Raw genomic sequence first — 24,007 nt, 5'->3', positions numbered from 1 at the left:
CCAAGAGATGGCCCAAATTTTTGCATATAAACTCTGCCTAAATCTCTGGTTGATCTCTGAAGGTACAAAGTTCCAAGCAGCCAACAAAGGCTAAAAAAAACTGAACAGAGATTTCAGCTGCTGCCCATTACAGAGGAAAATAATTTATACTTTGAGTTCAGTCAGCTAATTGCCCTTTAAAATTGAAGAAAACAGTATTCTTTAGAAAAACACAATATAATCCAAACCCCACAATATTATCAGTCACAATGTTCAAGTTACATTACACACATGAAGAAAAGGGAAAATGTGGCCCATAGTCAAGAGAAAAGTCTATCAATGGGGAATAACCCCATGATAATCTAGAGGTCATAATTTGCAGACAAGGACTTTAAAGCAACTATTAAAACTATGCTCATAATGAATAAACACACTGAAAAACTCAGCAGAGAAACAATCCAGAAAAAGGGACCAAATGGAAATCTATAACTAAAAAAGCCAGGAAAAAAAATTCACTGGATGACCTTAACAGAAGATTGGAGTTGAGAGAAGAGAAAACTTAAAAACAGAACAAAAGAAATTATTCAACCTGGAAAAAAAAAAAGAGGAAAAGTTAAAAAAACAAAAACAAAAAAGGGGATAGAGACCTAGTGACCTATGGGAAAATATCAAAAGATCTAACGTAAGTATAATATGACCCCCCATGTAAAGGACAGAGATAATGGAGAACAAAATATTCAAAGAAATAATGGCTGAAATTTGATGAAAGATATCAATTTTCATATTCAAACTCAGTGAACCTCAAGCAGATTAAATACAAAACAAAACAAACCTAAACACATCACAGCCGAACTGCTAAAAACCAAAGATAAAGAGAAAAATGTTGAAAGTAGCCAGAAATAAAACACATTACAAACAGGGGAACAATGAGCACTGACTTCACTTCAGAAACAGAGGCCAGAAGACCATGAACATTTATAAAGTACTTAAAGAAATCCACAATTCTATATTCAGTGAAAATATCCTTCGAGAATGAAAGTTTTAAAAAAAAAAGTCATGTTCAGACAAACAAAAACCAAGAGGATTTGTCACCAGAAAACCTGCACTACAAGAAAAAATAAAGGAAATTTTTCAGGCTAAAAAGAAATCTTCAGGAAGAAATGAAAAACATAAGAAATGGTAAAGGTGTACCAGACAGACACCAAAAAAGAAAAAGAAAGAAAGAAAAAGAAATGGTAAATGTGTATAAATAAGACTATCTGTTTTGTCTTACTGTTTTTAAAACACAATTCTTTACAGCAAAAATTATACTATAGTGTGGATTTTATAGCTTATGTAGAAATAATTCATGTGACAACTAGAATACTGCAGGGAGGCAGTTAATGAAACTATCCAACATTTTACATAAAGTGGTTCAGTATTAACTTTAAACTGTGAAAGTATATGTATATCATAATCCCTAGAGCAACCTCTAAAAAAAAAAGCTAACTGTAAACTTGTATATGTAGCAAAGTACATATCAGACAAGGATCCAGAATATATAAGAAGCTTAAACAACTCAACAGCAAAAAACCAAATAACCCAATTTAAAAATGGCAAAGGACCTGAACAGACATTTCTCAAAAGAAGACATACAAATGGCCAATGGGCACATGAAAAACTGCTCAACATCTCTATTCATCAGGGAAACGCACATAAAAGCCAAATGAAATATCATCTTACTCTAGTTAGAATGGCTCTTATCAAAAAGACAGAAGATAACAAGGGCTGGTAAGGATTCCAAGAAAAGGGAACTCTCCTACATTGCTGGTGGGAATGTAAATTGGTATAGCAGTTATGGAAAACAGTACAGAGGTTCCTCAGAAAACTAAAAATTGAACTACCTTACGACCCAGCAATCCCACTACTGAGTATATACCTAAAGGAAACAAAATCAGTACTTCAAGGAGACACCTGCACTCCCATGTTCATCTCAATACTATCACAATAGCCAAAAGATGAAATCAACCTAAATGCCCACCAACAGATGAACAGATTAAAAAAAGAAACTGTAGTGTATATACACAATGGAATACTATATTTTGCTATTTAAAAAAAAAAGTCGTTTGCAACAATATGGATACAACTGGAAACCATCATGTTAAGTGAAATAAGCCAGGCACTGAAGTAGAGAGTAGAATAATGGTTACCAGAGGCTGAGAGGAGAAGTAGTGGATTAACAGGTAAAAGCTATGCTATCTACCCTAAGCAAATCAATGTATGGTATACACACGTATGGAAACACACTACCCCACAAATGTGTACAAATAAACATTTTTTAAAAAGGTAATAGATGAATTAAAGGGAATTCTAAAAAAAAAAAAAAAATCAACCTAAAAAAACAGGAAAGGAAGAAAAGAACAAAATACAAGGTAAACAAAAAACAAATAGCAAAATGGCAAACCTAAAACCAACCATATCAATAATTAAAGTTAATATAACTAGACTAAACATTACAGTTAAGTCTGACAGGTTAGCTCAGTTGGTTAGAGCAAGTTGTTATAGCACAGAGGTCAAAGATTCAGATCCTTGTACTGGCCAGTCAAAACAAAACAAAACAAAACAAAAATCACAGTTAAAAAAGCAAGGCCCAGGAGTTCCGGTCAAGATGGCAGAATAGACGGTCCCCAGAGTCACTCTCTCACACAAATCAACCAATTTACAGCTATAAAAATGTAACATCAGCCAAGATGGGGCTGCTGGAACTCAGGGGAAGAGAAGGAGACCCCTACGAAATTCACGAAGGCAGGAGAAACCATAATGATAGAAAGAAAAACCACTCTGAGCATTTTGGACCACAGCCACTTTAAGGCTATAAATGCTGAACACATGGAAGAGGAGCTGGCAGAAGCTGCAGCTGTGCCCTTTGGATGGAGTTGCTTGGAGGTGGGGGGGGGGGTCCTTGGTGGCCCCCAGGACAGCAAGACCACTAGTAGGGTTCCCAGGGACCCATGCAGGAGTAAGGAGCCAGAACAGCTGAAAAAGAGGAGCCATTCAGGGGCTGGTGAGTCATCACAAGAGACTGGCACAGGGCCAGTCCCATGGGAAGTGTTAGCAGCATGGGCAGTGGGGAAGACAGGCCACAGGGAGAACACTGGGGCACAGCAAGGACAGCTGACCTGCCCCCTAGTCAGCGCAGGAACACTCAGGGGAGACTGGTTAGGAATGCAGAATTGCCTAGGCTGCAGTTTGATGAAAAAACTCAGGCTCATATCAGAGTTTCTACATAACCCAGGTACACCGGGTCTCTGGAGAGCCGGAGGTACCTATAAGGTCAACCGTTAAACCCTGAGCTGCACAAAAAGCCTTCCCTAGGAAAACTGCAGCAAAGAAGCAATTTAGGTCAACCATACAGCTCAAGTACTGGTTCAAGGAAGTTCCCCCGTTTTAGAAGCAAAGGACAAAAAATTAGTTCCGGCCCAGGCACACCACCAGTGCCTTAGGGCCCACCAGGGGAACTGAGGCATGGATTCGGGGACTGGACCTCCCTCCCACAACCAGGCACACTGCACCAGCACCTTGGGGCCCACCCAGGGACCTGAGGTATGGAGCTGGAGACCAGACCCCCCCCCCCTCCCACAACCAGGCACAATGTGTCAGCGCCTCGGGGCCCACCCATGGACCTGAGGCAAGGAGAAGGGGACCAGACCCCCCCTCCCACAACCAGGCACAACGTGCCAGAGACTTAGGCCACACCTGGCGACCCGAGGCATGGAGCCGAGGACCAAACCCCTCTCCCACAACCAGGCACACCATGCCGCCTCGGGGCCTGCCTGGGGACCTGAGACATTGAGCCAGGGATTAGACCCCCCCCTGCCACAACCAGGCACACCACACCAGCACCTTGGGGCCCACCCGGGGACCGGAGGCATGCAGAAGGAGACCAGACCCCCCTCCCACAACCAGGCACACCATGCCAGTGCCTCGAGGCCCTCTGGGTACCAGACACTCCCTACAACCAGGCATGCCGCCAGCACCAAGGATCATGCCAAAAATGTCACCTCCACGTGGGTGGCCCACTGCAGCCACCACAATAACCATGGCTGCCGCAAAAAGGGCTAGACACCACAACCACTGGTCCACCAGCCACTGGAGTGCATTGACACAAGGAGAGTCACCAGCAGAGATAAAGATAAGAATGTATCTCTCCACAAAGCCCATGTCAGAGTGACAGAAGAAGCATCTGTTCTATGATAATATTGGGAGACCTGATCGCACCTCTCATCATTGGACAGATCATCTAGGCAACAAATTAACAGAGTAATACCATTATTCTTTCAGAAGGAGAGAAGAAATCTAGGGTATTGGCGGTGGGGGAGATTGAACATAGGGCATAAAGAATAATTATGATTTGTTACAATATATATGCTAATAATATTGATTTGATCAACATATCTCAATGTTGAACCCAAAAAATATGTATAATCAATTTTGACTCAATAAAAATTAAAAAAAAAAAAAGCAAGACCCAACTATGTGCTATCCATAAAAGACACAATTTGAATTTAAAGTCAGAGTTATGTTGAAAGAGATATATCAGGTATGCAGTAAGCAAAAGAAAGCTGGAGTACCTACACTAACATTAGATAAAGTAAACTTCAAGTCAAAGACTATTATTACCAAAGATAGAGTAATATTTCCATATTATAAAAGGAGCAATTCATTAGGAAAACAATTTTAAATATTATGCATCTAATAACAGAACATCAAAATACATGAAGCAAAAATGACAGAGCTAAAGAGAGAAACAGACAAATCCACAATCACAGTTAGAGATTTTAACACGCCACTCTTGGTGATAGATAGAACTAGACCAAAAGAAAAAAAAAAAAAACCAGAAAAATCAATGGAGATATTTATCAGAAAAACATCAACTACCTTGACCTAACTGACAGATAAAGAACAGATACACAAGAATGGTACAACACACATTCTTTTCAAATGCATAGGGAACATTCATCAAGATATATCTATCACACACTGGGCCATAAAATAAGTCTAAACAAATGTAAAAAGATTGAAATACTACAGAGTATGTTCTCTGACCACAATGAAATTACATTAGAAATCAGTTAACAATAAGGTATCTATAAAAAAATTTTTTTAAATAAAAAATTAGAAATGAGACAACATACTTTGAAATAACCCATGGTTCACAAATAAATCACAAGATATCAAAATTAAATGAAATACAATATATCAAAAACTGTAGGATGCAGTGAAAGCAGTACCTAGTTAGAAAATTTTTAACTTTAAATGTTCACGTTAGATAGAAAGATCTAAAATCAATGACCTAAGGTTTTGGAAAAAGTTGAAGGAAGAAAACAATCAAGATAAAACAGAAATGAATAACATTTTTAAAAGACAAACGATAGAGAACTTAAAGTAAAAGGTTAGTTCTTTGAAACTATCAACAAAATTGCTAAGTCCCTAGCCACACTAACCAAGAAAAGAAGAGCGGGAATACAAATTACCAAAATCAGAAATGAAAAGGGTAAAGTATTAAAATTACAAGGGATATTTTTAATAAAAGGTGAAAAAACATTAGAAAAGTCTATTTTTTTTTTTTTTAGTTTACAATCAAAGCTGCAGCAAAGGTATATATATAAGAAGATTAAGTGAACTCTAAATATGAACCTTCCACAGTCGAAATCTCTTGTAATTCAGCAAGGGGAGAAGCCAGTTCCGTTTTCATAGTGTTTTCTCCCATTGACTTGCAGTTCAACTCCAAGCCTGCAGCCCCCAATCCATCCCCAAAGGAATGGCAAGTCAGCGCAGATGAGACCTGGCCAGCTTCCAAAGGAGATTTCAAGTGACCTAGAAGAAAACAAGAAAGCTTGAGGAATACATACATGTACATAATCTGGGAACTAAAGTCCCACAACAGACTAAGAAAGGAAGGGACAGTTTAGAGGAAGCCATTCACCTTGCAGCAAACAAGATGAATACATTCACGGGTTCCAATACAAAGGTACTCCAAAAAGTTCGTGGAAAAGCAGAATTGAAAGATAACATGAGGGCTGACCCCGTGGCTCACTCGGGAGAGTGCAGCACTGGGAGCGCAGTGGCGCTCCCACTGTGGGTTCGGATCCTATATAGGGATGACCAGGGCGCTCACTGGCTGAGCGCAGTGCGGGCAACACCAAGCCAAGGGTTGCAATCCCCTTACCGGTCACAAAAATAAAAAAGAAAGATAACATGAATCTTTCCATGAACTTTTTATGTTTTGGTGGGGAGGAGGGGGCAGCTGTCTGGTACAGGGATCCGAACCCTTGACCTTAATATTATCAACACCATCCTCTAAACAACTGAACTAACAGGTAGCCCTCCCTGAGCTTTTTGAAGTACCCTCGAATAGCTAGGGCTATGAGCATCTCAAAGAAAGACAAAAGTGAAAGGAGGAATTGTTGGAAGTGTTAATAAAAGGCAGTCATGGATTGAGATGACACCAGAAAAAAGGGATGCAGGGCTCTTCACACAGTGTACCTCCAACTCAACACTCAGAGGTATATAAACAAAACCAACCACAAATGCATCCAGAAATGCATCCTGAAAATTTGTCTATTGAATAAATCATCATGAAGAACAACATATTATAAAAAATGCTGCAAGCCGTTCAATTATTTGATTTCAAGATCATCTAAAACTTGTGGAAGTATGACTTAGATTGTTTGTCACTAGACAGGAACCAGGTTGGCAAGACAATTCCAGAACAGACTGACTCACCTTCAGATTCCTTGGTATTAGATGCCGGATCTGTATCAGCCGTATCAACCAAATCTGATACAACCAAGTCAGGATCTAGGATCTCATGGGTCCCAGTAGTGGACAGCCTGGAGGACCGTCTCCTTGATAAGTCTTTGTCAGTGTTTTCTGAGTAGTTTTTTGACTTTTCCTGGGCTATAAACCATTAAGACAGTTGTAGTCAAGAGACCAAAGAAAACATCCTTTCCTAGTTTATACTTTTAAGTAAGGGCAAAGTCTCTTACTTACTATTCAAGACAGAATTTCACTTCTTTAGGGACTCATGGTCCGAAAATATGTGCCAGGTCACGTCCCAGTGTTGACAAACTAAGTTCTATTTTGGAGCTTCCCAACATAAAAGTCTATATACTAACTTCCAAAATCAATAAGGTTTATAAGAGCCTTACTTAGAGCCATTACAAATCCTTTCTGGAGCCAACAGGGCATTTTCTTTTTTAACCAATAAATAGTATTTTTAAAGTTTGACTCAGCAGTGAACTCCATCCCTTCCTAAGCCATTAAATTTCCAATGGAATCCAAATCAAATGTAGTTTATGGATATGGAGATGAACCACTGAACCCAACATTAACAGTTTGTGCTTTGGGATTTCTTTTTCTTCTAGCAAAAACTCCGTCTGATCCAACCATATCCCACTCACATTAGCTCATGTGATTGAGAACAAGCACTGGAGCCAGGAAACAGGAACAAGCATGGGAACACAGAACAGGATAGCTATAGGGGAGACTGACCCAAAGAATGCCAAATTCTGGCCACTCATACACAAAAAGGAGACTCACAAGAATTTTTGTCAAGCCGAGGACGTTTTAATGGGACTTCACTTCCTTTTGATATTTTCCGTCTTCTCAATTCCAATGTTATTGGTTGCAAAGTTTGAGGGTTTGAATCCACAGCTACAATGTATATAAAACCACACACACAAAAAAAAGATATGTAACTTCTTAGTGCCTTATCTCTCATTTTTATATATAACATACATATATATGCAGATATCCTTGCATTATAAATAGACCCTCGAAAGGTTATTCCTACTTAAGACAATAGGGGAAAAAGTGAAATGTGTGAAAAATCACTTCCTTTATGGGAGATGCTGATACCTTGCAGACCAACCTCATGAATCTCTTTTGGTCACTGCTATGATCAAGCTCCAGTCATATACTTTTTTCCTGAAACTCTTTCATTAAAACAGCACACCACCCTGACATGACTGCTTTAAAATATGAAAGTGTGAGGGCAACAGCAAAGTCATTTTTACCACCATCAAATCTTCTCATCAAAACTTGAACTACCGGGGCCAGCCTGTGGCTCACTCGGGAGAGTGTGGTGCTGATAACATCAAGGCCACAGGTTGGATCCCATATAGGGATGGCTGGTTAGCTCACTGAGTGAGCATGGTGCTGACAACACCAAGTCAAGGGTTAAGATCCCCTTACTGGTCATCTTTAAAAATAAATAAATAAATAAAAAATTGAACTACCCAATACTCACAAAATCCAACATGCAGGCTAATTCCTAAAATGTGTGCCCCGGGACTAGGGCTTGATTACTGTTTTCAATCTCTACTTGCTAAATTGGTTATCTTGGCAATGAGCCTAGTTCTGAGGGTCCAAAGAGAATGTCAACATTTATATTCTCTTCAAAACAATCCCAGAAAGAGCCGGCCCGTGGCTCACTCAGGAGAGTGTGGTGCTGATAACACCAAGGCCACGGGTTCGGATCCCATATAGGGATGGCCAGTTAGCTCACTGGGAGAGCGTGGTGCTGACAACACCAAGTCAAGGGTTAAGATTCCCTTACCAGTCATTTTTTTTTTTTTTTAAACAATCCCAGAAAAATCTGAGGAGACTATGCCAGTCAATGTTCCACACAAGGCTGCTCATCCCTAGCAAACCCAGCTCTGACATAATTTAGCAGCGCAGATGCTAAACCCTTGGAGAGTACTATTTTTAAACCTAACACTTAAGAAGCTCCCTCCCAATCAGAAAAGATGAGAATCCACAGAACAGAAAGATGAAAGAACAAAGGAAAAGAAACTGGGAAGCTTGATGGGAAGACAGGGCTAAGGGGTCCAAGGAAGGGTGAAAAAAGGAGAGAGAAGGGAGAAAGGAAAAGGAAGGAGGAAGGGAGGTAAATGGGAGAAGAAGGTATAGGGATGAGAAGAGGAGGAGGAGGAGAGGGGAAGGGAAAGGGGCGAGAAAAGTAAGACCAGTAGCTTCAGTTCTGCCATGTCAGATGGCCAAACAAGAGACAGGGCTGAGCGGTGAGGCGGCAAACCTGATGAGAGTGCTGAACTCCTTGGCTCTTCCTGTGTCCAATCTTTCCAACGTGCCAACATTATTTTGTTCCAAGTGGTGGGAACTTGGAGATCACACACATTCCAAATTAAACTCAAATACAAACAACCCTCTCTAAATAGCTCAGATCTTGTTCCCAATCAGTTCTGTATTATCTAGGGAGCTCAAGGCTCTACCAAGTCAATGAACTTATTCCTAGCAAGTTTTTAATTTGAACTATACATGGGATATTTGGCAAGCTTTCTTCCCTTTGACACCATATACAAACAGGGTCTGACCGCACAAAACTTGAGTGTTTCCCAAACTCTTCTTCCAGTAAAAATCTGAGAAATTTGTTAACAATTCACATTCCCAGTCCCTATCCAGAGATTCTGACTGGGGAGAACTGAGGCATGGCTGGAATCTGTTTTCACAAATGCCTCAGGCAAGGGTTAACAGTAAACTTGTGAAACACCTTTCTCTATTAAATTTATCCTATCTGGTATGAAATCCTACACTTATACAATAAAAGCAATAAACCGAATGCCCCTTTTCTTATCTGACTGAAGTCATGTGGCTTCATCTGAGCAGTCTGCAAACTGGGGTACAACTACCCCAAGCACACTTTCCAGAGTACAAGCCAGAACATGAATAGCTAAAGGGGAATCCATTTCAAAACACTCAATTCTCATATACAGTTTATACTCTTTCCTAAACTGAGCTAAGGACACGTCAGGTTTCAGTCAGTTCGCATTTTCCACCTCTCCTCGCATAACTGCTTTTCTCCCACTTTACATAAAAAGGCCTGCCTCTCACTCATCCCACATCTTAACATGCTGCACTGCCTGGAGGATGAAAACCTCCAGACTTTTTCCGCTGGGGTTCCTCATCTAAACACAGAGGTTATTTTCTCAATTTTCCTAAGGGTGGTATATAACTAGTACCATTCTCAACACAGAGGTCAGTTCACCACAGATCACAAATGCCTTGGGTATTAAGGCTGAATTCTCTCCCGGAACCCTGTTAAGATCAATATTGTCCAACAGAATTTTAATGAGAGCCACAAATGCAAGCCACATGTAGTTTTAAGTTTTTAGTAGTCACATTAAGAAGCTAAAAAAAAAAAGTGAAGTTAACTTTATGAATATATATTACTTAACCCAATACATGTAAAAACATTTCAACATGTAATCAATATTAAAAAATTATTGAGATATTTTACTTTTTTTGTACTATTTGAAATCTGGTGTTTTATACACATAGCACATCTCAATTTGGACTGGCCATATTTCAAGCACTCAAAAGCCACAAGTGGCTAGTGGCTACCATATTGGACAATGCAGGTCTGGGCCCTATTTAGGCCTAGAGACAATTCCAGCATGCTTAGCTCTTGACGGCAAAACCCAGTTACAACCACTGAAGGAAGGTCTCTTATTACATATGGGGACAAATCAATGTATTATCTAATTTCCTATCTTAAAATTAGAATTTAGAAGCGAGAAGGTTGTCTACTGGGAGTATTGATATATTTGAAGTAAATTAAGGTAGACTGGGGCTGGCCAATTAGCTCAGCTAGTTAAGCCCAATATTATAACACTCAGGTCAAGAGTACAGATACAGATCCCAGCCAGCTGCCCTCCCCCCCCAAAAAAAAATATATTAGGGTAGATTTCTTCCCACATAAATTGTCTTATGTAACATTCTGTTTTGATAGGGAGGACTGGCTTTGCATCTTGCATCACTAGGGAACAATGAATGAGCTAATTCTGTAGTTCTAGAGCTTTGATGATAATATATTTCATCATATTTTATATTTTAAATATATGTATTGAGCTATTTAAACTTGTGAAAAAATAGATATTGCTTTAAAATGTGCAAGAGGATTCACAGTTTTTCAATATTCAAGTAGAGAATATGCAAGCAAGAATGTCTGAAGACTAATGCCTCATTTAATCATGGGCAGGTTCAGTCTAGAGAATCTCGGGGGCTCTTCATGCCACGGAATCCATCTGGAGAATGAGTGTTTGGCTTAGGAAAGAATAAGGGTTTGTTTCATTACTGGTTATTCCAGAAGAATTCCAAATTTCAATTTTTTCTTAATAACTGTGCATTCTTCCCTAAATCTATACCCTATAAACTTGACTATTATCAATTAGCCATCTCAACTTCTTATTTAGACTGTGAAAATTTTCAGTCAATAATCACTATCCAGAGAGCTCAATTTCAAAATGTGCCCATGCCTCCCTAGCTCCAGTCTTCCTTTGGCCCTGCCTCCTTCAGGTGCCCACACCCTTTCATTCTCCTTTCTTCTTCCAGGACTGTCTCATTAAAACTATATTTCCTGATCCCAAGTTCTAGTAAACTTACTTAAACTGAGATTATCTAAACAGGCACAAGCGAGAGGCCTTGGCTTACTATGCTTCATCACATAAGCTGAAGTATCTAGTGGACAGTTAACTGCTACCCTAGAAGCTCAGCCATGGACATCCTACCCGATTTATGTTCATCAGGATGCATGCCTCACTTAAATTCAGCTCCATGGACAAAACTTGTTTTCAGATCACAAGACGATTCAGTCACAAAAATGAAGGACTGAAGTACAGAAGTTACAAAGAACCACAAAAGGCCACAGAACACTCTGGCATTGCCAATTGCAAAGCCCACTTAGGAAACTCACCAGTAGGAGCTATGGAAGGGGGTCTGCCTCGTTTTCTTTTTGGTTCCCTCAAGTTTTCTTGTGGACTCTTCACAATGTCATTTTCAGGTTTCTTATCCACTTGGGTATCTCCAGAATACTCTCTGTCATTTTCTGAAATATTCTCTTTATCTTCCTTCTCGTTCTTGGGGAGGCTTTTCTCTGACACTTTCCCCCTTTCAGAACAGATTAACTTTCCTTCTTTATCAGGCTGTTTGGGTCGCTTTTCTGTCTTGAAGGTTTTGTCCGCTTTGTCTTTCTTCACATTGACCGTGGCTTTTCTTTGCTCTTTAAACTTCTCTCGTTTATCAGGAGATGATGAAAGACTTTTGTGATCTGTTTCTTTAGGCCTAGCATTACCCACAATATTCTAAAATGAGCAAAATAGCGATGAAATACTTTGTGATTACTTGCAAATACAAAATTAGTGGTTTTTTTTGTTTTGTTTTGTTTTGCAAATTTATGAGGACAAACAAAGAAATTAAGAGGACATATTCCAGGTTACATAATGCAAAGAATGACTGAAAATATCCACCTAACATCTGAGGTCTGAGAACCAATCCTAAGGTTAAAGAAAAAAACTGCCATGTTCAATTTCTTCTGAGACAGAGCAATCTCCCTTATTATGATGAAAAAGTCACTAGAAAATAATGAAAGGGACAGATAACTACCCTAGGGTCCCTTTCTAGAAAGCAATCTTTCTAACAGAGGTATTCTAAGAAAATGTCTTCATGCTCCATCCTTCTTATCCCCCGCAGGACTACACTAACCCAGGGCTTTTCAGAGACCTGGCTCAGTTTGCCAGTGTATGCTGACACCTTGTGTAGAGAAAAACTCAAACTGGTAACTGGAGGCTGAACAGGAAATCTGTTTGTCTGACCCATAGCCAGGATCTCTGTTTACTCTACTTAAAGGCTGTACTCAATCCAATAAGCCACCTACTGTGTTTCTGAGCTACTCTTGAGTTTTTGCTCATTGAAAGGAAATACTGCTTTTTGGTTATATTCTTCCTAAATTACTATCTTTAATATTCATTCCAAAAATCTTGGGTCATAGTGTGACTGTCTCATCATAAAGCCAGCTCTGAAAGCTTTCAAGTTTCCAAAACTATAATCAAGTTTATTTGTGTACGTATCTCTGTTCTAAGACCTCAAGAGAAGGGCCAGGACCACCACATCATGTTCATGGGATTCCCAGTACCTAGCATAACTAGGCATGCAGATTTTTGCAGGAAGCAGGAAGGAGTACTAAATATTCAGCAAGTGAAAGTTTAAATTTGTCCCACAGGGAAAAATAATAAACAAGAAAATATTTTTTCAAATCCCAGAAATTATTCTGAAAGCAGTCAGGATTGAGAACAGGTATTCTCGGTAACTGCTGGTAGAAATATAAATTGCAACTCCCCATCTGGAGGAGGACTTGTTGGCAATTTGCATCAAAAGACTTAAAAGTTTATACCTTTGAACTAGAATAAATTCCTACAAATGGATTTGCTAACAGAATCAGACACGCACCCAGGTTTATAAATATCCTTAATAACCATTCAGGAATTGGTTACACAAAGTATGCTTACATACATGTTATAGAATACTACATAGCCATTAAAAGCAATATTCCCATGGGCTGGCCCGTGGCTCACTCGGGAGAGTACGGTGCTGATAACACCAAGGCCACAGGTTCGGATCCTATATAGGGATGGCCGGTTGGCTCACTGGCTGAGTGTGGTGCTGACAACACCAAGCCAAGGGTTGAGATCCCCTTACCGGTCATCCTTTTAAAAAAAAAAAAGCAATATTCTCAGAGTATTAAAGGAACTAAGGAGCAAATTATAGAATGGTAATGTACCACATGACTCCAATATTATAAAGAAATATAAGGGTACTGCAAGATTGTGGAAAAAATATAATTAAAAGATAATACAAATCTTTCCATGAACTTTTTAAGTATCTTCATATATACACACACATATGTGTTTAACAAAAAACAGAAGGTTATACACCAAAATGTTAAGAGCAATTACATTTGGATGATGGAATTATAGAGTTTTTACATTCTTTGTACTTTTCTATATTTTTCAAATTTTCTACAGCAAATATGTATTACTTTTTTAACTTCAGAAAAGTTATTAAAATATAAAACATCAAAACATTTAGGGCAGTGTGGTTCTATAGAGAAAAAAAAAAAACTTCAATCAATTCTAATACCATATGAAAAAATCTTTAAAACTGCCCATAACAGAGATATCTTTAACCAAACCACAATACCGTCTTGAGAAAAAAACAAGTCCAGGAGCCATGGGCCTATACTTGACAGCCTGCCAGGACCAAGGTACAGTGAGACACTCAGAGGGCACTGGGAATTGAGAACTGAAGCACTGCACCCACAAAATCCTCACTGGGTAAGGCTTCCACCTCCAAGCCAAAGCACTATAAGTGCCATCAATCAATTTATTGAGTAAACAGTTGAACATTTGGTACCTGGAGCCCTGGAATTCCATTCAGGGAGATTCCCTTTCACTGGAATTTAAATTCCAATAATTTAATTCCAATTCTAGACAAATTCATAATTCGGTATCTATATTAACTCATTCCACACAAAAAATGTGAAATTTATGGCCAGAACAACATTTTAGAGTCCTGTGTGGCTACTTAGATGCCTGAGGGGCAAATGATCAAAGACAAAGCATCATCAGGGCAAAAGCTTTATAATTTTGTCAATTCTCTCAAGAGGAAAAGCCAAAACATTTTTGAGGCTACCTTTAAAGGTATAATGTATCATGATCCTTTGTAATAATTAAATGTATGTACAGAGGAAGTTATTAAAATCTGTGGTAAGTAGAAGCATTTGATTACCACAGGAAAAGACATGATAGGTTACAGCATCACCAAATATTGTCACATCAACCACCACTGAAGAGGTGAGTAACCAGTTATGATGCCTTAGTGATAATATCTTTTACTAATTTGCTTTAGCTATCTCAACAGCTAAAATTAGTAACAATCAGAATTTTTAAAAACACCAATATTCAAATTTTGATCTCTGCTTTCCCCTCAATTATTTCATTAAAACATAAACATGAAAAAGACTAAAAGGGGAAAAAAATCATGAAAAAGTAGGCAACCCTTCAAGATGACCCTTATCTGTGCAAACTATACTTCCAGTATCAAAACTCAGGGCCCACATTCAGGCAAACACTTGCACGGTGACTGGGACAATGGAACACAAAATCCTCAAACTAGGCACATTTAGCTCAAGTGCTTTGCCCAAGTCATGTGCTAAGCTGAAGGACAAAGCAAGATAGAGTTGAAAATATGCTCTAGGTCTCCCTGAGCATTTCAACAAGCTCCCTGTAATGAGTAACAGTGCTGGGGGTAGGGCACAGGGAGAAGGGATAAATAATAATAACCAGACATTTCCGAGAAAAGATAAGGAAAACAGACAACAGGCAATGGTATCCAAGTATCTGGCACTTTTGAAAAAAAGAATCTGTTAAAAGGAAATAGCAAAGAGAAACAAATATTTACAACTTCTGAAAACCTGTGTATTACTTTCTGGTGAAATTGTGTCAGATGCAGGAAATAAAGACTTGCCATCATAAACAAATGTAATGTTTTTATTTGAGAAACAAAACTACAAAATGTTAGCATTATTCGTAATACAAAGCACAAAACCACATTTCTCACCTGCTCTTTGGAAAAAGCTTTGACATGAATATGTTTGACAGTCTGAACTACTCCATCATAAAATTTCACAGTGTAAGTACCTAAAATTCAAGAAGATATCATGATTTTAACTGGCAGTTTCATGAAAAAGGCAACTTTTCAAAACATAAACACAAAGGAGCTCCAACCACATAATAAACTTATGGGAGTTAAATTGTTTAGGAATCACATTTAGTCTTATTTATGTCCAAGTTAATAGTATGCTTGCCTTCATTTCTTAGTAAAGATTATGTAGGTTGTTGTTTTTAACATAGTTTTCTTTTTATCTATTCAAATCAAAATCCATCAAAAAGTAACTCATTTTCATGATGCCTCATTAAAATAAAATTTTTAAAAACTTGGGCTGGCCAGTTAGCTCAGTTGGTTAGAACAGTGTTACAGTGTTCGGATCCCCGTACCGGCCAGCTGCCAACAAACAAAACCAAAATAATATAAAAAAATAAATTTTAAAAACTTGCACTGAATTTAGGCCAAGAACAAAAAGGCAGTGAAAAAAATTAAGAATGTAAGAAAAACGCAGACTTATTCCTTGGTGAAATACTATTTTTTATAACTTAATCTTTATTTTGTGGGCTTGAGGGCAATAATATCTTTTAAACTTTAAAAAGAACTTGATTGTTCTGCTAAAGGTATGTTTTTAGAGGTTGTGTTAATCTCAAAATCCATATGAATCATCTTCACATTACAATATTTTAAAATAAAGACTTGGCAAAATTGTCAATTTTTTCCCACTGACATTAGAAAATAATGTTCAGTAAGAATCATCTCTGCTAAAAAACTGAAGCTGGAAACCCAAATAATCTTATCTTCCCAAAAAAGGTGTCCAACTACAAAAATTCTTATTAGTTGCACCCAAACCAACACTTTTAAACTTTTTCATCTTAAAACCAACCCATGTCCTCCTTACCCCCTTTTGTTTGTCCCAGGAATTTTTTAAAAAGAATCACAGTTAATCTTTTCAAGATTACCAGTGAACCAGGGGTAATTATGAAATGGTTTACCACTGGTTCAGTTTTCAGGACCAATTTCCCACCCAAAACAAAAAACAAAAAAACAACCCCTGAGGGCTGGGAGCAGAAGAACGCGACAAGGAAGTAAGGAAGTTAAGGCTTCTAGGTTACATTCTCTCCCTATCTCTCCTCCAGTCTTAAATAGAGCTCTGTCAATGGCTAGCCACTTCTATTAATGAAGTTCAAAAGCCTGCCTTCCTAGTATTCAAAGTCCAACACAATCTGAGCCCAATTATTTTCCAAACCTTATTTCTCATTAACGGAACCCAATACCCACCAACTCAAAGTGTCTAGCTACTTGCTACCCACTGAAACTGCCTGTGACACTTCCATTTCCACATCTTTATCAAAGTGTTTTCCTGCCTAGAATGTGCCACTCATTTATTTTTAAGTCCCCAACTCAAATGACCACAACAGTTCTGTAAAAGCTTCCTGGCTTCCCAGTACTTCCCAGAGGTGAGTTCCCTCTGCTCTGAACTTCTCACAGACTCACCCGGCCTGCGGAGCTTCACACTTAGATCTACCTTCATGTAAGTACAGATCCTAATTCAAAAGCAAGCTCTTCAAAGTCAGAGACCATGTCCCACACCAGTTTCTTCCTCACACAGACCCTGGCTCACAGTAGACCAGTTCTTCTCAAAGTGCGATCCCCAGATCAGCAGCATCAGCAACTCCTGGAAACTTGTCAGAAATGCAAGTTACCAGCCCCACCTCAGATACATTGAATCAGAAACTCTGGGAGTGGGGAACAGAAATGTGTGTTTTAACAAGTCTTCCAGGTCATTCTGATGCACACCAAAGTCTGAGAACTACTGCCACTGCCACAGAAAATTAGTAATTACCTACTGACCTTTACTCCTGGTAATTACAAAATAAAGGTGGTTATTCATCACAGAGGTCACCAATACAGAAAGAAACTGGCTAGCAAACAAGATATAAGGATACAGGGTGATGTTTGGTTGGTAAAACACTAGCAAGTAGATGACAGGCTAAAACAAACGAAGCCTAAGGATGAAAGCATAAACAATTCTCTATACAACACAGACCAGCAATGGCTTATAAGCACAGTGGGCCCTCCATATCCATGGGTTCCACATGTGCACATTCGATCAACTATGAATCAAAAATATTCAAAAATAAATAACACACAATAAAAAATAACATGAATTTTTAAAAATACACTATAACAACTATTTATATTGTATTAGGTATTATAAGTAATCTAGGGATGATATATAAATACTACACCATTTTATATCAGGGACTTGAGCATCCACAGATTTTGGAATTCATGGGGGGTCCTGGAACCAATCCCCCACAGATACCAAGGGACAATTGTATTTACAAAAAAGGTATGAGTTCCTTTCTTTCCTTGCCTATATGATTAAAGTGCTGGCAAGCAAAGGAGTAGTGATATGCAACGCTACAGAAAAGACCATCCTCAAGAAACCATGGTGCATCTGTAAGGGAAAGTGAAGGAAAAGGGTTCAGTCCCCTCAGATGCTCAGAATCTTGCCGAATGTTTGATGTAAATACGCACATGTACCCAGGTGTTCCATGATTATTGTCTAATGTAATTGCGCATGTTCACCCAGGTGTCCTGGGTTATGGACTTAAGTATAAAGGACGAGTGGTCCTGATCCACAGGGCCCCCATCCCCCCCACCCTGTCACACCCCGAGGGAGGCTGCTACTGTAAGCTGTTGCTGCCAGTGCCCCCGGGACCCCGCCGAGAGGCTGCCGCCACTGCTGCTATTGAGGACTGAGCTCACGTCGTCTGCCTGGATCTTTCCCAATTATCTACTATGGACCTGCATATGAGGGGTTTGTGACCCAGTCTGTACAATGGGTTTGAAGGGTCTGAGCCCTAGCCTTGACAATACAAATGGAAACAGTATAACTAAAACAATGAAATGTTTTTGCTTCAGTTATGAATTGCTTTAACAATACAATTGGCAACAACAAGCAAACAGAAAGGACATTGTTGGGGGGGAGGGGGGGAGGGAGAAGGGAGGGAGGTTTTGGTGATGGGGATCAATAATCAGCTACAATGTATATCGACAAAATAAAATTTTAAAAATAAATAAATAAATAAATAAACAATACAATTGGCTACATCTGCAGGAGTCCAACAATAGCCCCAGCCAGACAATTGGCGTAGCCATACAACTGACATAGTCACTTAGTTATTTGTGTAGCTTTACAGCATCTCTGGCCAGTCTGGGGGTAGAGGTGGAGGATGGGAGTTTTAAGAATCTAGTTCTGAGGGCCAGACTATGGCTCACTTGGGAGAGTGTGGTGCTAATAACACCAAGGCCAAGGGTTCAGATCCCTATATAGGGATGGCTGGTTAGCTCACTTGGGAGAGCATAGTGCTGACAGCACCAAGTCAAGGGTTAAGATCCCCTTACCAGTCCAGTCATCTTTAAAAAAAAAAAAAGTTCTCATGAAATCTTAAATATTAAGTGTGCCAACAAGCCACTCAAGCCTATACCTTCAACTATTTTATCAAGAAAGTTTAGCATCAGTTACATCAAAATGAAAACTGTCATTTTTACAGATGTTTCCAACATCCAAAAGGAAACACTACCCAACAGGCCCTGTGTTCCATGGTCAGTCTAAGAGCTAGGATTAGAACCCAAGCCTGTCTGCTGACCTCTGACTTCTCCCACCACCCTACATTGCCTATTGGCCAAGCCCCTCAGCTTAAGCCCAAACCACAGACCCAGAGCACCACTGAAATGAGGCGAACTATGGCCAAAGGTGCTCAGGGACCACTGGTCCTGATCCCTTTTACTTCCAAAGCACTATAAGGGATCATCTTGAAACTCTCTGCCTTGATTATGCTAAACACAGCCTAACTTGGGCTTCAATAAATCAGAGGGAAAAGACAATAGTGGCTTAGGCCCACTTCTCAAGAGAGACCCAAAATCTACTTTAATGGTTTCATGTATAACAAAAAGAATGTCTTACCCATGGAATCCTCCCATGGGTGGCTAATAGAGCTCTCCTGTGGCCACAAACAGCTTCTAACATAACATGTAAATGACAGAATTCAAAATAAATGTATCCTGTTGTGTCTCCTCTAACTTGACACAAGGGCTACCTGCCTCAGGCTCCATTAAGGAGCCTCTGTTCTTACATGTGCCCATGAAACAATGCTTCCTGGCCTTGCCCATCTGAGGCTTAAGAACTCAGCGCATCAATCTTATGACAGCTGGTAATAGCAGAAGGTCCATAAGAACAAAACTAGAACTGAGTAGCAAGTTTTTTTTCTCTAAGACCAGAGAAATAGGAATACACAGGTAACTTTAAATTGGAGAGATTTCTGATGCTCTTAAAATCTAACTGTGACTCCAGGGCCCCTTTTCTATCTCACTCATTCTCCAGGAGCCAGAGAATTTCATAATGCCACAGATGACTCAAAGTTTTAAAATATGATTTCCTGAAGTCCTAAAGTTTCTGCAGATGTGCCAGGGGAGGGGCAGAGGGATATGCACATTTTTGCAGGCACATTTTTGCAGGCACACTTTCCCCTCTCCCTAAGTGTTATCTTCTTAGCAATTTTACATATTGGGCTTAGGTTCTGTGGCCAACAATTTCCAAAAATGCTCATCTATTCCCATCCCTTCTTCAATTTCTAACTGTTCAAATGAAACCAGAGCAAGGGCAGTGAATTGCCCACAATCGTCATAAGCAGGAACTATGACCAGAGACTGTCTCCCAGCCAGGGCTCTCAAGACACCCACCAGGCTCCAGAAAATACAGACCACCTACATGCACCCTAGCATCATATCAATGAACATCTGGGCCAAACTGACAACTCTTGCTTTTCTAGGAAAAACTCTGCTTTAGAGAGGCAGCCTGTGGGAAATGCAGTTCAGGAACTTTGGAGGCCCACAGACGTCCATTCAGATCTCAGCTCTATTATTTACTTGCTTTGTAACCTCAAGCAGTTTCTCCTGTGAGCTTAGTTAGTCATCTGTTAAATGAGAAAGGGGTCGATGGAAATAACCTTTCCATGTTTGTGTCAAGACTAAATAAGATATGGAAAGTATAGGGCCTGTCCCAGAGCAAAGGATCAATAAGTGGTTCTAATTATTATCATCCACCAAGTCACTTTAAAAGGGAAGCACCAAGAAAAGGGATTTTATCCTCTTCCCTACAGAAGATAACAGCAAGCTAGCACTTGAATGCGTGGGCCTAAATCTTCCTTTTATCTCTATACAAGGCTAGTTACATAGTACCAACCTCCCCACACATTTCAAATGTAGGATTAGTTGTAGCATGAAAATCAAAAATAGTTACTGCTTCAGCCAGAGACCCTTGAAATAAGACTATTTTCATAGCATCTCCTATTATAAATGCAGTCTTCAGGCAATGGCCCAAAGAGACTGAACAGCAGACAACACCCCACAGCACACAAGACCCCAAAATATACATATTTTTTAGAAAGAGAGACCTGATTAGCCTGCTCACTCAAGTTAAAGAACCACAGATCAACAGGAAAGAGCAATTCCCCATTTTGTGGTAAATGCCAACCTACTCCCAGTTTCCGGAGAGAGGATGCCTTGCAGAGCAGAATGGTCCACTAGTGGGGGCACAAAGTCCTGACAGACAAGTGGCTCTGCCATCCTCCCGTGTTAAAAAGGAAAGCTGAGCAGCCCCATCAAAGAGCAGAGATCAACTCCCTAGAGATGGCTTCCAAAGATTCCCTGAAAACAGAACCCTGTCTTTTATTGTTTTTTACTACAGCATGCTGAAGGTCTAACAAGGTTACCAACTGTGGCTACCTTCACACTAAATGATGCTTAATTTCCATTGCCAAAGAACCATTCCAGGTGAAAAGGGCTAAATAATTCTGCATCACCCTCCCTATTTTCCAACTGCTAACTCCCTTAAACTCTAAAGTTGTTATTTAGTTCTGATTCAATCATACCAAACTCCCCAGTGCCAGCAGCCACTGCTCCCCAACTCTGGCTAGAGTCCCCCACCCGCCAGCCTGCTCAGCTTCAGCAAAACCACTGAGGATGTTAAGAGTGGTAAGAAAATCAGGCCAAGCCTTGTAAAGATGAATTTATAAGGCGTGACTTCACTATACCCCCAACCTCCTCCTAGCAGCATCAGCAAGACAAAAGTAACGTTTACAGGAAATAAAGGGGCATCCTACCAGCAGAGCTCTTCCTCACAGCGCCATTAAGCTGTGGTGGCCCCCTACTACCAGTGAAACCGAGGCAGGGCAGAAAATGCCAGGGAAAGAGTGAAAAGAATCCAGCATTGTAACTCCCAATTCCGCAAGTACTGGAATGTATAATGAAGTAGAAACTGCCCGCCAGTCCCAAGGATAAAATCTAACCAAAAGACAGCACCTGAGAGACATTATCTTCATCTCCAAACCACACATAGATCTGACCTCCCACAAAGACTAGCTTTCCTTCATCATCCACAATGTGGCAATAATACTACCCAGCCTGCCCCACTAACTTTCCATTTCAGGATTTCCCCTCCCTCTTGTCCTCTCCTCTCTCTTCCAGTTAGTCTCAAGAACCGGTAAATGTTGCAGCACAATACAGGGCTTCAGACACAAGAACTTCAGGAAAACAGTTTTTGACAGAAATCTTAACTCATTTTCATGTCCTTCAATTAACTAAAATTCACTGGAGAGAATTTGGAGCTTACAGAACCAATATATTAGGGTGGCAAATGACCGTGTTAGAAATAACCATAACCTCAAGACTCTTCCCCCTATAATTTTGGTTCATGAAGGAAACAATTAAACGACTTTTTTTAAAACTTGCAAAACTCTGGTTGCCCCAGTTTAAAAGGCATTTTAAAACCCTAATTAACTATAGCCAATAATGTGGCCAATGACTTTTAGTCCTTAAATAATTATTTCAAAAGTTTCAGACCCGGGCTGGCCCGTGGCTCACTCAGGAGAGTGTGGTGCTGATAACACCAAGGCCACGGGTTTGGATCCCATATAGGGATGGCTGGTTAGCTCACTGGGTGAGCGTGGTGCTGACAACACCAAGTCAAGGGTTAAGATCCCCTTACCGGTCATCTTTTTTAAAAAAATAAAAAAGTTTCAGACCCATCCAAAACACAAAATCCTGTTGATAGGTGTACGCCACCCCACCCCCAAAACCTTACAGTTTATCTGCACCATCCTCTTCCTGCCCTGCCTTCTCCTGGTAGGTCTATATCAGCACTTCATTTTGCTTTGAACTAGGGCTTTTTTTCCCCCTTAAATCAGTGATGCCAAGCTCTGGGCTCTGCAGCTATCAGATGCAAATGGTATGTCCCTAAGCCTTCCTTGCCTCCACCAAGACACCTTCCCACCCCAAGAGACAGCTCCTAGAGCTCCTAAAATCTCCCTTCCTCAATCTGCCCCTCCTTTGCCATTCTCTCATCCAATCCCCTACACTCCATTTCTGTTCCCCATGGGACTCTAGGACATCACTAGAACAAAAGAGAAGTATTCCTTCCTTTCTGCTACCTCCTTTATCTAAGGAGTTACTCATGTCACTACCCAGAACTTTCACCAGATCTAAAGAACAGCTACTTCCCCAGGGGAGCACACCTCCAGTGGATATTATTCAGGGGCAAAATATGACTCAGTCAGCATAAATCAACCTATAGATTTTTCAGGAATGCATTTATATACATGAAGAACACCTGTATTTCATATCACATGATTACAACAGCTAGTGAGAAAAGAAAGACGATTAATATTGAAAACAAGAATCTGAAAAGCTAAAATGTGTCTTTTACTAAAAGGATTTGAAGCAGTTTAGTAATATACAAGCTTTCCCTTAAAATAAGTTTCTTAAGTTAATGTGATATATATCAAAAGCAGTAACAGGAGATTTTATTTTGAACACAAGTTTAGAGAAGTAATTTAAGGAAGCAAGGGGCTATCCAAAAAGTCTTAATCAGCTATGAAGTGGAGAATCAGTAACTGGGTTTATTTTTGACTGTTTCAACCATTTTCAGACAAAACTTGGTCAGCTCAAGGCCCAGCACTTAGCAGAGTATTTGAATAACTTCACTGAATGAAAAGTCAATCTGGCCTTATAGTCACCCCTAAAAGTGTCACCAAGAGGCAAGAGGTCTGACTGCTCTAAACATTCACTTCAGAGATCATGGACCTACTGCAAACATCCTGGTAGAAGAATATGCTAAAAAAAAAAAAAAAAAAAAAAAGCTATCACTGGGATACAGCGTCTGCTCTCTAAGTGCCAGGATTCTGACCACACATATTATTCTCATAAGTTTCTCGCGCCCTTACTAGCAAAACAAGTCAATTTGGGTCAAGTTCCCTGTCCTGTCTTCTCACATGTTCTAAACGCCAGCAAAGGCAGTCCAACTCAGTACTCTACATCCTAGGATCCCTATTTCCACTAGCAACCCCAATGTTACAGACCATCCTCAATCACCTTGCACCCACAAAGCACATTTTTAAATGTTTGTTGGTGTTCATCTAATTTTCAGGCTATTCACAAGTTATATATATATATAACTCAAGTT

At 39.8% G+C, this 24,007-nt stretch overlaps 1 protein-coding gene across 4 annotated transcripts in view; it reads right to left on the bottom strand.

Annotated features, from left to right (window-relative positions):
- Window positions 1-24,007, bottom strand: part of PHF20 (PHD finger protein 20) — a 148,207-nt gene that overhangs the window by 70,641 nt on the left and 53,559 nt on the right. For 3 of the 4 annotated variants that reach the window (XM_063101036.1, XM_063101043.1, XM_063101038.1), the window contains exons 5-9: window positions 15,433-15,512; window positions 11,732-12,119; window positions 7,561-7,674; window positions 6,745-6,918; window positions 5,656-5,835 (exon numbers count right to left, since the gene is read on the bottom strand). In XM_063101036.1, coding sequence (XP_062957106.1) covers window positions 5,656-5,835; window positions 6,745-6,918; window positions 7,561-7,674; window positions 11,732-12,119; window positions 15,433-15,512 — 936 coding nt within the window. The remainder of the gene's footprint in view (window positions 1-5,655; window positions 5,836-6,744; window positions 6,919-7,560; window positions 7,675-11,731; window positions 12,120-15,432; window positions 15,513-24,007) is intronic. The other variant, XM_063101046.1, reaches the window with a different exon arrangement.

Source organism: Cynocephalus volans, chromosome 1 (assembly GCF_027409185.1).
Source record: "Cynocephalus volans isolate mCynVol1 chromosome 1, mCynVol1.pri, whole genome shotgun sequence".
NCBI lineage: Eukaryota > Metazoa > Chordata > Mammalia > Dermoptera > Cynocephalidae > Cynocephalus > Cynocephalus volans.
Note: the sequence above shows the minus strand (reverse complement) of the source record. Positions and strands in the feature narration are given on the sequence as shown.